The sequence below is a fragment of the Uranotaenia lowii genome, chromosome 3 (assembly GCF_029784155.1).
Source record: "Uranotaenia lowii strain MFRU-FL chromosome 3, ASM2978415v1, whole genome shotgun sequence".
Classification (NCBI taxonomy): Eukaryota; Metazoa; Arthropoda; class Insecta; order Diptera; family Culicidae; genus Uranotaenia; species Uranotaenia lowii.
In genome coordinates this window covers 120,978,210-120,993,264 of record NC_073693.1, presented here as the reverse complement: position 1 = coordinate 120,993,264, position 15,055 = coordinate 120,978,210, and the positions used below count along the sequence as shown (strand labels likewise).

At 35.5% G+C, this 15,055-nt stretch overlaps 2 protein-coding genes across 2 annotated transcripts; both read right to left on the bottom strand.

Moving 5' to 3' along the window:
• Positions 1-4,567: 4,567 nt before the first annotated feature.
• LOC129756654 (TM2 domain-containing protein almondex) lies at positions 4,568-5,618 on the bottom strand. Its single transcript, XM_055753581.1, has 4 exons — positions 5,479-5,618; positions 5,389-5,417; positions 5,262-5,324; positions 4,568-5,195 (listed from the first exon to the last, which is right to left on the bottom strand). The coding sequence occupies exons 1-4, from the start codon at positions 5,570-5,572 to the stop codon at positions 4,647-4,649; spliced, it is 735 nt and encodes a 244-aa protein (XP_055609556.1). The 5' UTR covers positions 5,573-5,618; the 3' UTR covers positions 4,568-4,646.
• A 6,020-nt stretch (positions 5,619-11,638) lies between these two features.
• On the bottom strand, positions 11,639-12,269 carry LOC129750912 (uncharacterized). The gene is made up of 2 exons (XM_055746108.1): positions 11,979-12,269; positions 11,639-11,856 (listed from the first exon to the last, which is right to left on the bottom strand). The coding sequence occupies exons 1-2, from the start codon at positions 12,176-12,178 to the stop codon at positions 11,727-11,729; spliced, it is 330 nt and encodes a 109-aa protein (XP_055602083.1). The 5' UTR covers positions 12,179-12,269; the 3' UTR covers positions 11,639-11,726.
• Positions 12,270-15,055: the final 2,786 nt, after the last annotated feature.

The window sequence follows — 15,055 nt, the reverse complement described above, 5'->3', positions numbered from 1 at the left end:
AAAATTTAAGACTTTCAAAATGACGAATGAAACAATACCTTGATTGCCAATTTCAATGTTGCTTACGTCCCTTCTTCCAAACGGCGAATGTGCAGAGGAAGAAAAACCTAGCACATTCGCTATGGATTCCATGAGCAAACAAGTGTATACAGATAGAGGTTATCAGAATATCAACCTGGCAATGAACATTATTTCAGATTCTTTTTTTTTTCAAGCGTTTTTAAATTGATACTCAAGCAGCAAACCTAACAACTAACAGCAGCAGGCTGATCGGCAGCAGCCTGCTGCTGTTAGTCACCCAATCACCCGATTCACACTTTTATTACGCATTCACTAATAAATTTACCGCTACACTCGACAACTCACCAAGTTAACATTCACTATGCCGAGAAAATTGAAAATTTTATTTACCGATAACTGCCTCAGAAACATTTGGGCGTAAGTGCAAGTTGAACGAATCAAAGGACGAATGAGACAAATTTCCCCTCCAACTGGTCGGCAACAGAAAGTTGATCAGCAGCAGCAAGCTAGTTTGACCAATGGCGCACCAAATTCACACATTTCATTATGCATTTTTTCACCAATTTTCCGCTACACTAGATATTTCACTTATTAAACAGCCACTACGCCTAGAAAATTGAAAATTTCCCATAGTATTTGCATCAGAAACATTTGGGCGTAAGTGCAAGTTGAACGAATCAAAGGACGAAAGAAAAGAGACGAATGAAACAAATTTCCCCTCCAAACGACGAATGTGTTCAGACGTATGAACGATTTATGTTTGAATGTGTCGTATGTTCCTATATGATTAAAAAATAGCTCTAAAAATTGCAAAAAATTAAATTCATAATGTGGAATATCTGAAACAATTAGTTTCCATTAATATTGCGTATTTTTGGAAGGGTTATCGGCGCAGGAATTAAAATAGGATTTGAAAAACACTCTTTAAATTTCAGAAGCGTTTTTCTCGGTTCGGTGTTTCTGTTTCATTCGACGTAATGAAAGCTCACGCGAGAAATAGCAATAACGTATTTTAAGTTCTGAACGTGTATAAAACACCAAAATATAGGTGGCCCAAGATACCCCACAAAATGTGGCCCACGATTCCCCACAAGCAATGATTTGGAAATTGGTTGCGTTTGTGTGACATATTTATGTTTCATCAAAAATTCCTTTTCCACGTGAGAGAACATGACAAAACCAAGATCATAAGCGTATGAGCATATTTTTGTTATGTACTTGAGGTCTCGCACGGATGCAATTTTGCGAGTGCTTGTTTAATTATGAAAGAACATTTTTCTAGGCTAGTTTCATAAAAGAAGCATATGATATGTACATAAGTCAAAAACATATAGAAAACATGCTTATGCAAAGCGACGACGATGACAGTTGGATTGGGATTTTTATCTCAACACACAGCTGAGATATTTGAAGTGGCCCACGTTTCCCCATGGCCCACGTTACCCCACTCTCCCCTACTATTATGTATGCCATAAGATTCTCTTATGAAGTGGCGCCATAAGAAAAATTAATGAAATTTATAAGATTGTCTTATGACGCGAATGAATTCTGAAGATGAACGCCTACTTCAATGAGAGGTTGTTGCTTTTCATAAGAGATTCTTATGGAAACAGTAAATCACTTTCTAATAAGAAAAATTCTCGATATTTCATGCTGAAAACATTCACTTTATTGTTTGCCAAATTCGTTTGAAATTAAATCCTTCATGGTCACCATCAGCAGCGCATCAACAGTCGGCTCCATCAAGGTTTTTTTTGCCGCATCTTAAACTTCGACCTTTCGTTTTTTGCCGATCAGCTTGCTGAAAAGTAAACATATAATGTATTTTAGTTTACTAATATATTCAACGTTCACACCAAAAACATCAAATCGAACTTACCATTCCGATAACAATAACATTTAACATTGAAGGAAAACTATAATTACTATGAACTGGCGATTGCTTCGTACTGTTAGATGATAAAAAAAAACTGATGCTATGAATGAATGTGTTCATCATTTTTTCACAATGCCGTTTCTTCTATTTTTTATAAGAACATCGTATGAAAATTGAAAGAATTTCATAAGACTCTTATGAAAAATTAGTTTGGACGCAAAAAAGTGGTTCATAAGATGTATCTTATGAAATTTATAATAAGATTTCCTCTGAGTGTAGGAAAAATCCCAAAGTGGTCAGAAAATGTTCTTCTCCTTCCTCTTTTTCGTCTTCACACGTTAGACCGGCAAACAATCTGCCTGTTCGCGGTCAGTCTCGGCCTACTTTAGAATCACGTCTTGATAATGGTCGAAGTGATTTTGATGTTTTCTGTGCTGATTCAGCGCCACAGACTCGTTGTATAACGTTCTCAGAGGTATTTGAAAATGGGTTGCCCTCTTCGGGTATAACTAATCGGGAAAAACCAAATCTCAACGTACATGCGAAGGCTTGGGAAAGTCCCGAAGGTATGAATCATCCGCGAGGATGAAAATCCTGGAAAAAATAAAACAACAACAACATTGGGGAAGTCCCAGAAATAAAAATACCTGTTCTTCTCATTCATTCTCGTGTCCTAAAATTTTTGTTGATTTGGGTGAAATTACTGAGGAAAAATTAAAATTTTTGCATCAAAATTTAATGGAAATGATGCAACTTATGTTGAAAGCAAATTCAATGTTTGAAGCTTTCCAAACTTCTTTTAATTATGCTAACACAATTATTATGACTTTACGATTCCCTCATGGATACAAAAAGATGTTTAAATATTATGAATTGGAACGCTAGAACTTTGTTGGCTAACCAAGATGAGTTCTTTTTATTTTTGAAAACCAACGTCCATATTGCTGCCATCACTAAAACTTTTTTAAAGCCAGACAGTAACTTGAAAAGCAATGCTTTCTTTAAAATTTTGCGAAATGATCGACTTGATCCACAAGGTGGGGGTGTAGCTATTGTCATCAATAGTCGTCTCAAATTTAGACTTCTTCCTTCTTTCAATACACAAGTCTTAGAAACAATTGGAATTGAATTAGAAACGTCTAACTACTTAAACATTCACTGACATTTTTTTGAAGAAAATACATTATGTTATGAATAAAAAATACTGAAATCGATGAAAAAAAAATAACAATTTTTTCGATTGTATCCCATTTACCCGAAAACCATTGCCCAGAATGAATTTTTCCCAGAATGACAAATACCCGAAATCAAACCCCAGAATGAACCATTTCCCAGAAAAAAATTCCCCAGAATGCATAGATAGAACATTTCCCAGAATGGCACAAATCCCAGATTTTTTCTTCTTGTATTTTTATTTGTTTTTTTTTCTAATGAATTCTTGTAAATTTCATATGATTCGAAATTCATTTTTTCAAAATGATTTTTTTGAATGAGACTACAACTTTGAAATTTTCCAACTAAATTTATTTTAGAACCAATATTGTGCTTTGTTTATGGTTTATGGTACTTAAATTGATTCAATGCTTACCATGGTCCTTTAAAAACCCGTTTTGGTATCCGACTCCTCACGCTGCGCGTTCGAACCTGAAAGACGATTTGTCCTTCACGCTGTCGCGTGGCGGACGGGGCTAAGGGATCACCCTTAGCTTTCACGCAGACCTAGGAAGCCCCGGCAGACCTAGACCAATGTAATGGGGCCGCCGCTTCCGACGGCGGGTCGGCGGCCACCTCGGATTTGGGAGCTTCGGCGGCTTTTTGCCGCCTCGGCCCCTTCATCCTCGTTGGTTGCGGCTTTGCCGCAAAAGAATAAAGTTATGAAACCCCATTGTTTTGTGACAATTCCTTTTTTTTTATTAATTTCTAGTAAGGATAAATGTCTTCAATTTTCTGGGAAATGGTTCTTCTGGCGAAAAAAATTCTGGTAAATGGTTCATTCTGGTGAAAAAATTTCTGGGAAATGGTACATTCTGGCGAAAATTTTTCTGGGGAATGGTTTGTCTGGGGAAAAAAATTCTGGGGAATGGTTCTTTCTGGCGATTGAAATTTTGGGGATTATTCATTCTGGGCAATGGTTTTCGGGTAAATGGAGTACAACCAATTTTTTCATATGTGATTGAAAAAATTCTCATTTTTTATTTAACACCCGTTAAACTTAAAATATAACTTAAAACAAAAATCAAAGCATTGAAATATTAAAAAGGAAAATGGGATAAAATAGAATAAAAATCCCTGAAAAAATAAATGGAAAAAACTAAACAACGTGAGACTTTTACATTTTTAAAATGAATCAATAAGTTTGAAATCCCAGTCTAAAAATGGGAATTTAAAAAAAAAATAGAATAAAGTTTGTTGTGAATTATTCAAATTCAAATCTTTATTTTGAAATTTCAGCTTTTAAACATAATATGTTTTGTTTTAAAATTTTGAGTGTTATCGCTCATTCGAGAAAGTGCTTTCAATCGTAAGTTGTTGTAAAACAATTCAGATCTTCGAGTTCATATTTGTTGAACGTAAACTCGTAGAAATTTAAAAATTTGATGAGGTATTGAATTTTTAAATTTTGTTTGGATTTATTGTCATCATATAATTAAAGTTTATTTAATAGGTCTGTATGTTTTAAATCAACTACCTTATTTTATTATCACAATAATCGATCAGTGCTGCTATTCGCAATAATTTTACATCATTTTCAAATGTACAAGGAACCATCGGCAGGTCCAAGATAATGCAGCGAAATCAGCAACACATCGATCAGTGTCCAAACACCCAGCCCTCCGAAGCTGAACAGTTTTCCGATACCTTCCTGCCAATGTCCCAGGAAGAACCGATCCACTCCGAATCCACCCAGAGTAATGCTCAAGATCAACGTGGTTGACCAACGGTAGCCCTGGGTCCAGTTGCAGGGAACCTTCCTCATAAACGTCCTATGACCCATACACAGGATTTCCGGCCGCACGGTACAGTTCGTTTTGTACTGAGCATCGATCGAGTTGCAGCCTCCCTTGTGCTCGCAGATCTGCTCCCATCGCTCCGTTTGATAACAATAACGGCAAATTGTTTTCCTTTTAACCTCGTGATCTCCCGGATGACAATTGACGGAAAGTTTTGCCGAACAGAGCACTGTCATTTCCGTTCCGTAAATGCACTGGGCATTGTAATTACACTGCAGACAGGAATTGGGTAAATCCGTGCAGAGCGTTTCGTTCGGGCAGTGACTGGTGTCGGAAGGGATTTTATTCTATAATTATCCGGAACGGAAAGAGTTGTAATCTGAACTATATTTCATTTTAAAGACGGAACTTACCCCAGAGTTGATGGTGAGTATTCTTTGATCATTGTCTGTACTGGACTTCTCGAGCTTGGTTGGCTAAAATTAGAAAATAAACATAATGCATTACAGAAATAAAAAGTAATCCATAAACTGAGCTCACTATCACTTCAGGATTGTTGGAACTGACGGCTGAAAACGAAAGAATAATCAATTAATCTAAAACTCGGCCATAACCAGTCGAAAATCTTACATGTTTGGGTTATTCGAATGTTAGCCAGCATTACGGATAGCACCAGAAACACTGCGGATTTCCAATTTATTACCACTAAATTTTTACGGAACATTTTGTCTGCCAAAATCCAACCAAATAAAAATATCGGTACTTTCTTGCGCGAGATTTGTTTTGTTTTGGCAAAATGTTTTTTTCGCTTTTGGTCCAAATCAAATGTTTTGACAGTTGCGGCGTAACGCCTCTCCAAGCACTGATAAAATTTAGGAATAAACTAAATAAATGTTTGATTGTATAAAGAAATTCAAAAATGTTCAAAAGCACTTTTTTTTATATAATAATTATAATAATATTTATTAATGACCCTTAACCCTTTGTGCAATCCAATTCAAATGTTAAAAAATATGTTGGTTAAAAATCAATAATAAATCAATACGCTCAGAGAAAACTTGGTGTTTGAACTAAAACAAAATTGATTTTTATTTAAAAAAAGAAAAGAAAAAATCAAACCCCTTTTTATTTGAAACAATGTATTATGAGTTCGATTCTTAAGAAAAAATTTTCAAACAAAGGATTTATTCCTCAACTAAAAAAACTTTGCATTAATGAATTTGTTTTAATTTCAAAGGCTGAAAATTCTTTGAAGTAAAGGAAAACAGATTAGAAACAAAATAATTTTTATTTGTTCCAGAATCAAAGAAATTTTCCTTTGTTTGGCAACTAAACAAAAGAAAATTCTTTTGTTCTAAAACATTTTTAACAGCGTATGGCATTTGAGTTTTTTTTTATTAGAATCAATAATTATTATTGATTTTAATCAAAACTCTCAAATGCCATACATATCAGCACCAACACGTGAAAAGGGTCTATGTTCATTTACGACGTTTCGAGAAAAACGCGTTTGAAAATTTTGCAATCTTTTTTAAATCGCTAATTAAAATTCACGAGGAATCTCCAAAGTCTTTATGGTCAAAACGGTGCGTAGGATCGTTCTAAATATGTTTTTATCGATACGACGGTTTTATCATGTAAAAATAGCTCGCAATTGTTTAACGACCCTAGCGACGTCTGAATGTTTTATACACCCTTCGCTTTGTACTGTATAGCTGCGTTCAATCGTAAGAAGCGATTGGTTTCGACTAGTTTCTGTCAAGTGGTCGTTGTTCAATCGGCTGATGTTTTGGTCGAAACAGATCTGGTCGTTGTTCAACGGAGCAAGTTGAAATCGATCGAAACTAGTCGAAACCGATCCAGCTCGAAAGCAGGATTCATTTCTACCACACTAACACACATGCAGCGTGTGTGTTAGACAGAGAGCATGTTTTTGTTTCGTTTTCGCCATTTCACTTTCGTGCTCTGGATGTTTGGATTCAGTCGGCGGTCGGTCCTGTGTGTTTCGGGTCGGGATTGTCGCTGTGCTTCCTGCAATTAATTTTTCATACATGATCTCTGCTGGCACCGCAATCAAATGGTTTGATGTGGTGCTTGCGAGAGATACTTTTGAACTTTTTAGGTACCAACCAAAGCCGTGCGAACCCGCCCCCCATGGAGATTTTTTTCAAGTAAAATTTTCGTAGAGTTCCGGAATATTACTTGACCTTAAAAGGTGTTTAATAATTAAGTGTTGACAAAAAAGTCAGAAATTTGGTTCGCCTCCGGCGGAATTAACACTTTAATCAACCTAATTCTATTTTACGACATTATAATTGAAAATATAATGTTAAATTGTAAATTTTAAATTGCAATTCAATTAACCTTTTGTTTTAATTGAAACTCTAAATAAGACATACAAAAACACTAGCTCGTCATTTGAATGGGTTTTAATTAAGAAGTGTAACTGAATAAGAACATAGTTTGAAAAATAATTTAACGCTTTTTGAAAAACATTGAAAACAAAAACGTGACATTCTAGAATAAAAGTTTTGAATCAATTATCAAACTTTCCTTAATACTTCAAATAATTTGGCGTTCTGCGAAAAAAGTTATAGAAGTTTTCTATTTGATGACTTTTGCTCATTTAATGAATTTTGAAAGAAATTTTAAACCAAATTGAATTTTAGAAAAGCATAAATGTAATCGTTTCGCAGGTTCAAAAAATTTTTGAATGAAAACGGTCTGTCTGGAAATTCGTGTGTACAACGCACAAAACACGCATTAGTATTGGTGAACGTATGTTCAACGGACGACCTGGTTGAAATCGGTCGAAGTCAATTGGAAAGAGACAGATTATCAACTGTCAAAATCCATTCCTACTTGTTTCGACCTATTTCAACCTGTTTCGACTAACTTCCATTGAACACACATTATGTGTGTTCAATGGAAGTTAGTCGAAACAGGTTGAAATAAGTCGAAACAAGTAGGAATGGATTTTGACAGTTGGTAATCTGTCTCTTTCCAATTGACTTCGACTGATTTCAACCAGGTCGTCCGTTGAACATACTTACACCAATACTAATGCGTGTTTTGTGCGTTTTGCACACGAATTTCTAGACAGACCGAAACAGATCACGCGAAAATTCAGACGCGTATCGTAACGGGCTAGAAAACAAGCTTATATGCATGGAATCCTTAAATGTATTGAAATAAAAAATTTCATAATATTAAATGAGACTGAACAAGCGATGATGGGATAATCTGAATTTATTGCAGAGTTCCGCGACATTTTGGCGGTTTGCTTTTTGTGGACGTGTTCACATTAGTAGACCATCTTAGTCTTAGCCGTCCGCAAACAAAAGATGAATAACAAAAATTGCGTGGACTTGTTTCAAACGCATTCGTGAGGTAAAACCATTAAATTTCTTATAAATAAGATAACTTTATGACAAGTTTTTATTTCATTCATTCCCCCCGGGGCAAGTGCAAACGTCTTCTACCGCACAGCACAGGAATAATTGCAGGAAGAGTTAGCGCAGCGACAATCGACTCGAAACACTCAGAACCGACTGCCGACTGAATCCAAACATCCAGAGCACTTGACGAACATGAAATGGCGAGAACGAAACAAAAACTTGCTCTCTGTCTGACACACACGCTGCATGTGTGTTAGTGTGGTAGAAATGAACCCTGCTTTCGAGCTGGATCGGTTTCGACTAGTTTCGATCGATTTCAACTTGCTCCGTTGAACAACGACCAGACCTGTTTCGACCAAAACATGAACCCGTTGAACAACGACCACTCGACAGAAACTAGTCGAAACCAATCGCTACTTACGATTGAACGCAGCTATTATGTCTCATATGTGTGAGTGAGATGGAGATAAAATTTCCCCTATTTTTTGACAAAGGCTTATGGTTCTCGCTATAGGAGTGAGTGAATAGTTTCCGCATTCTTCCCCTTTTAAAGTTTTGCATCTAGATCGTTTGCTTTGTTGTGGAGTAAAGGGTGTATAAAACAATCTGTGTGAGTATAATGTCATTTTATGGCTCTAATTTTTTTAGATCCTTTACTCAAACTGCATTATAAATCTTACGAAAACTGAAAAACTTAAAACGGTTTTTGTGTTGAGTAGAGCTTATATTGGGCTATTTGAATCCACTGAAAACCGGTTTTGTTTACTTTGTCTTTTATACCCTTTTCACATGTTGCTGCTGATATATCTACAAAGCTCGAGATAATAGACAAAATCTTACTAAAGATTCGGATGTTGAATTCCATAACAGATTTGAAAACAAAGGCACAGGTTTAAATTAAGTTCCTTCTGAATATTTCCAATTTGAGGTTTATTTGCATTAATTTCATTTCAAATTTTATATGGGAGAATGGGGAATTATAGGCCACATTTTTCTTTGTTCCATACTTCTTGATTACAAAAGATAAAATAAAAATAAAAAATGATATGGTTTTCTACATTTTTAAGGCATTTTAAGCTTATTTTTTAATTTTTCATAAGTTATTTTTCCCATGACTTTTTTAAAAAAAGCTATATTTTTTGGCAGTTCCCTCTTAGCCTTCGTCGGTGTCGGACGTGTTCCACTCTCGATCATCGATCAAAAGGCAGCGAATTTTTTTTTCGATAAAGTGTTGTGCAGCGCGCGGTGATGAGCCCATTCCGGAATGGATGGATCCCCAAAATTTGCACGGTCGGTTATATTACCTAACGCTTCAAGGTAAAGCTAAAGAACTTCCAAAAAACCCGTTCTTGATTGGACGTTCCATCGAGAACTTTGCGGGTAAAATTGAGGGCGCCTTTTACGAAAAATCTCGGAAGTGGTACGTGCTCAAGATAAGGAACAAGGACCAAGGAAGAAAGCTGACAACATTATCAACTCTACTGGATGGTACACCGATTGTCATAGGTCGTCATCCTAGTTTAAACCAGCGGAAATTAGTGGTCACCTGTCGAGAAGTTGATGGAATGGATGACAAACTTTTGTTGGAAGAACTAGCGCCTCAAAAAATAATCGATGTTCGCCGCATAACAAAAAAAACCCCAGCAGGAATCATAGGTACATCAACGCTAATTCTTACAATCAACAGCACCATCATTCCGGAATTTATAAATTTCGGTCTCCTTCGAGTTCGCACGCGCATTTACTATTCGCAGCCTCTGTTATGCCGACAATGCTTGCAGTACGGCCACCCTAAAAGCCGTTGCAAGAATCAGTTGGCTTGCAAAAATTGTTCTGAAACTCACGAAAGTGCTAACTGCCGTGTCGAACCCTTTTGTGGAAATTGCAAATCACCAGGTCATTCCCCCTTGGACAGAAAGTGCCCCATTTGGACAGCAGAATCTGCAGCACTCAAACTCAGCACAGATAAAAACGTTCCAATCAACGAAGCCCGAAGAATAGTACACACGAGCAGCAACTCAACCAGCTACGCACATGTAGTAAAAACGAGCCAGAACCAACAGACTACCCAGAACACAACACAACAGCAACAACTCCAACAAAAAGAAACACCAAACCAACAGACGAGCTTGAACCAGAAAAGAACGCACACTCCAGCAACACCACAATCTTTTCAAACTGATGGCATCAGTTTGGATGCAGATTCCCCGCCTCGGAAACGGACCCCCCTTCCAACCTCTCTTCCACCAACTTCGACAGGAGAAGTTGTCGCTGAAGATATGGTTAAAAAAAATACATCTTCTCGATCAATCGTGACACGGAGCATGCAGCAGGTGCGACCACCAGAGATACCCAAATAACCCCTTCCCCTCATATCCTTCCACTTCCTATTTCCTTTCTTACCACCCAGACAACCATTTGGTGGGTATTTCGAATTTGCAACGCAAATATACATGCAAATATACGTGAAAACATATCGTATATAATGTAGCAAAACCAGTATATACGTATCATTTTGGAGGCCATATAGGTACAATAGCAAACATATTCTTGATTTGGATTGTATTAAATTACGATTTGAACGACTTTTCATGCGCATCATTTACGACTATCCTGATTCTTTTTGGAATATACTATGACAATTTACATCATCATATAGATGATTGAGGTTGTAATATACGACATTTTTCGTAACAATATGGAAAGTTTGACGACTTATTTGGTCGTCTTATGCGACTTGAGTGCAGGGATCTCATTTTCCGTCAGTTGAATAAAAAAAAAGATTATTTCAAAGAAATGCGTTTTTTGATGTCAAATTCAAATTTTTTTTAAACTAGCATAAAATAAAAAATAAAACAAATTCAAGTTTATATCCTACAATTCAATTTCAACGTTCAAGACGTTATTGTAGTACCTGGACTTGAACCCCTGCCCGAATACGAAAATATTGTAACATAACGGTTCCTGTAGTAGTTATAAAACGTTTAGAAACAGTGTAAAAAAACGTTTAGTAAATTATATCTGAAATCATAAAAAACATTGCACTTATCTTGAATTCCAAAACGACGGTCTGTTGAATATGGCGTTAAGTTATGTTACTGTTTAAAACTGTTAAAACAATTGTATGGGGAGACTGTTCTACAAACAGTTAAGATAAAATCTAAAAATCGCTTACGGAAACGTATTTAGAGCATTAAACTGTTATTGTTAAAGTATTCCAAAAAGTACTCTTGTAACTCAACTTTTACAGTAACAGTTATGAAAAGATTTACGAAACGTTCTTCCAACGTCATACTGACGGTTATGAGAACCGTACGCGATAATGGCGGACGCACTAAAAGGGAATAATTTTTGGATTTTCGGATTTTAACATTAAGTAATTCATTTTCACTATACATTTTTATTTATTTTTATATTTAAACTTACTTTTAAGGCATGAAGGGATTGTTTTTCTTTAATTCTTTGACCCAGCTTCCGTAGTTACATGGTGAATGAAGTAAACAATTTATGTCTACAGGGTCCGAAATCTCTGCGGTGCCATAGCGCCACCCACGAGGGAAATCCCCCCGGCGGCGTACTTGAGCTGCAAAAGAAAGCAGCATCGCCGACACTGGAATGAAAGATAAAAAAAAAACATCAATTAGATGTTCACATATACGCAACTGGAATGTTCACACATAGGCCTACCCAATAAGCAGCAATTGAAAACAAGTAAAACATAATTCAACTTACCTGAAAAACTGTTTTTTTTTCAGCCTAACTGCTGGGTTGCACTGAGTCCGGCACCCGATGTACCTGCTTTCTGGTACGTTGAACCGAAATCCTTCCCGAAATTGCTGCGGCTGCAATTTCACCAGCAAATCGTTTTCAAATAATTTCTTTTTCTTCTCTTCTTCTTTTCCAAACTGCGTGTCATGACCGTCAGCTGTCATCAGAGGTGCCAGATGTCCTGATAAATCAGGATTTGTCCTGATTTTCAAAAGACCGTCGTGATTTTTTAAATGTACTGAATTGTTTTGATGTTGAAATAAAATATTTAAATTGTAGTTGCATTTAGTACAACCATCAGGATATCGAACAGATCTGTTTTAACGATAATAGTCTTCAGATTCAGATAATATTTATGTGAATGACTTTTTCATATAAACTGCAGTCCAGCCAATATTCTTCTTTCCTCTGTTATACATCAATTAAGGCGAGTACACTACCTTTATTTAGTATGTGTCCTGAAAATCCTGAAATTATTCTTCATGGTATCCTATTAGGTCGGGCAAATAGCAATCGCTGCAGAATTTTTTTTATATTTTTGGCAGAAAACTGAGCACTTTTTGAAATGATTTAACCTGAACTATAATTTATAACTGACTGGCTCACGTACTCCAAACAATAAACATTATAAATTAAAGAGTTGTAACCGTTTATTATTAAAACTCGTGCCGGAACCAAACAAAATCAACAAAACTATTGTTTTAAAGATGAAGCATGCTCAGTTTAGTGAAACTTGTTAATAGCTGTCCTATGCAAAACTCTCTCAAAGACTTTAAAAAAGTTTTAATAACTACTATTCGAATGAAACAAAATTTGATAACTGCTTACTGAACTGTGATAGAATTAGACCATTTTTTTTCTTTGTACAATGCAACTGCTTTTATTTTTTTCCATGTATGAACAAATCCATAATTGATTCTATAAATAAATTTAAAGATATTTTCATGAATCTGGGCTAAGTTTTCTTTTTTCAAACTATCTGGCATCTCTGATCCGCATTTCGGTAATTTTTGACGTGAGTTTGACACATGACATGAACGCTAAGCGTTATGGTACGAAAACAGTTTAACGATTATTGATAAAATTAAAGTAAATCGTTAAACAATTCATTCACCTTTCCAGATACCATCACTATTCACATGAACGTTCGTTTTATTTTATTATCGTTGTCGAAGTAAAGTTTTAAATTATAGCTACGTTTACGGAGACAATAACTTTTTCTGGGACCGTGGATGTATCGTATTGACTATTTGTAATATAGTTTTTTAGCATGCGGGTGACCATACGATCGGCAGCTCATGATGGTTCCTCGACGCTATCTGGAATATATAAATTCAAAGGGATTTGCTTCAAAGGCATTAAACCAAAAGCAAATCGTATATTTCTATAACAAAAATCTTTTAAATCGTAGAACACGTCATCGATAAAAATAGACCAACATTTTGAAGCCTCCTTTAATACGATTCCAGTCATCGATGTCCCATTATCATAAACGATTTTATTGAACTTATTTGTATTCTTTTACGATTGCCAACAAATACGTTTTACGAAAATCAGACATGCGAATTAATTTGCAAAGGTATACGATTGCATGCACATTATTACGAATCAATGCAGTTATATACGTTTTTAATTTTGAATTATTTTATGCATAGCACGACAAAATCTCTCAGTCACGGCTGATCACCGTATATCGGTCGTTTCACGGTTTTTTTGCGAATTGTCGTACACAAAGGTCGAGTTCATATGTTCATAAATACGAGTCTCTCTTCTTGTCGTAATAAAATCATGCAATGCATTTAAATACGATAAAGAATATGCATGGACCGCACATTGTAGGTGCAGATATACGAAAAAGAGTATAAATAACATTCTATACGATATAATCTGTAAAATAAAATACAACTTCTGGTTGTCTGGGCACTTTCCAAATCGTTTAATAAAAAATGACCCTCGGCACATAATTACTTTTTATAAGTTATAGGCCTAATAAACGTTAAGAAATAAAAAAAAAAAAAATATATTTTTTGGATTTTGAAAAATGATGAGGAATTATGGCCCACTAAATCCAAATTGACCAAATAACACGCAAAGTTTATGAGTTGACCCAAAACTATAATTTCAAAATTCATTTCGTTATTTTAAAGCAATTTCAGATGATGAAATAAAAAAGAGACATGTGTATGATCGAATAGATTCAAAAACCTGACTCGCGAACGTTTTGAAAAATTCCTTATATAGGGTGGACAAAATATTTTTTATAACTCTTCATTTGGCATGAGAAAATTATACAGATGGGGAAAATATTTTAAGCTCTGAATGTGTATAAAAACATAAATTTAGAGCCACAAAATGACATTATCCTCACACAGATTGTTTTATACACCCTTTACTCCACAACAAAGCAAACGGTCTAGATGCAAAACATTCAAAGGGGAAGAATGCGGAAAGCTATTCCCTCACTCCTATAGCGAGAACCATAAGCCTTTGTCAAAAAATAGGGGAAATTTTATCTCCATCTCGCTCACACATATGAGAAATACAGTACAATGCAAAGGGTGTATAAAACATGTAGACGAATTTCAAACTCCAGCTAGGGTCTATAATCAATTGCGAGCTATTTTTTCATGATAACACCGTCGTATCGATAAAAACATATTTAGAATGATCCTACACCGAAAAAATTCTTCACATTAACGCTACGTGAAAATGTACATGGATTTTTGCCACCATGAAAATCACGTGAAACCTACGTGAATTTCAGGTAGTAAACGGAGCTGGCGCAGCAAGCGGAATTCACGTAATTTTCATATGAGTTGTATATGTTAAAATAAAGTAGGTCGAATGTGAAAAAGGATGCGTTCTGCTACATGCGATTCACGTAGATTTTATTGAAAGATAAACGTAGTTTGTTTTTTTCGGATCTTATGAATAAAAAATGTGTTGATTTTGCAGGACATTTAATTTTTCTAATACATGATGCACTTTTTATTTTTAATTGAAACATTGGCTGATATGAATAAAGCTCTAGTAATTGCTTT

What these genes read in the sequence shown, in the direction of transcription:
- LOC129750912 (XM_055746108.1), bottom strand. Translation starts at nt 12,178, where the DNA reads ATGACAGCTGACGGTCATGACACGCAGTTTGGAAAAGAAGAAGAGAAG. An exon ending in AAAAAAAAACAGTTTTTCAG is followed by an intron (nt 11,857 to 11,978) that starts GTAAGTTGAATT and finishes CTTTCATTCCAG; the next exon opens with TGTCGGCGATGCTGCTTTCT.
- LOC129756654 (XM_055753581.1), bottom strand. Translation starts at nt 5,572, where the DNA reads ATGTTCCGTAAAAATTTAGTGGTAATAAATTGGAAATCCGCAGTGTTT. An exon ending in CATTCGAATAACCCAAACAT is followed by an intron (nt 5,418 to 5,478) that starts GTAAGATTTTCG and finishes TTTCGTTTTCAG; the next exon opens with CCGTCAGTTCCAACAATCCT. An exon ending in TACTCACCATCAACTCTGGG is followed by an intron (nt 5,196 to 5,261) that starts GTAAGTTCCGTC and finishes GGATAATTATAG; the next exon opens with AATAAAATCCCTTCCGACAC.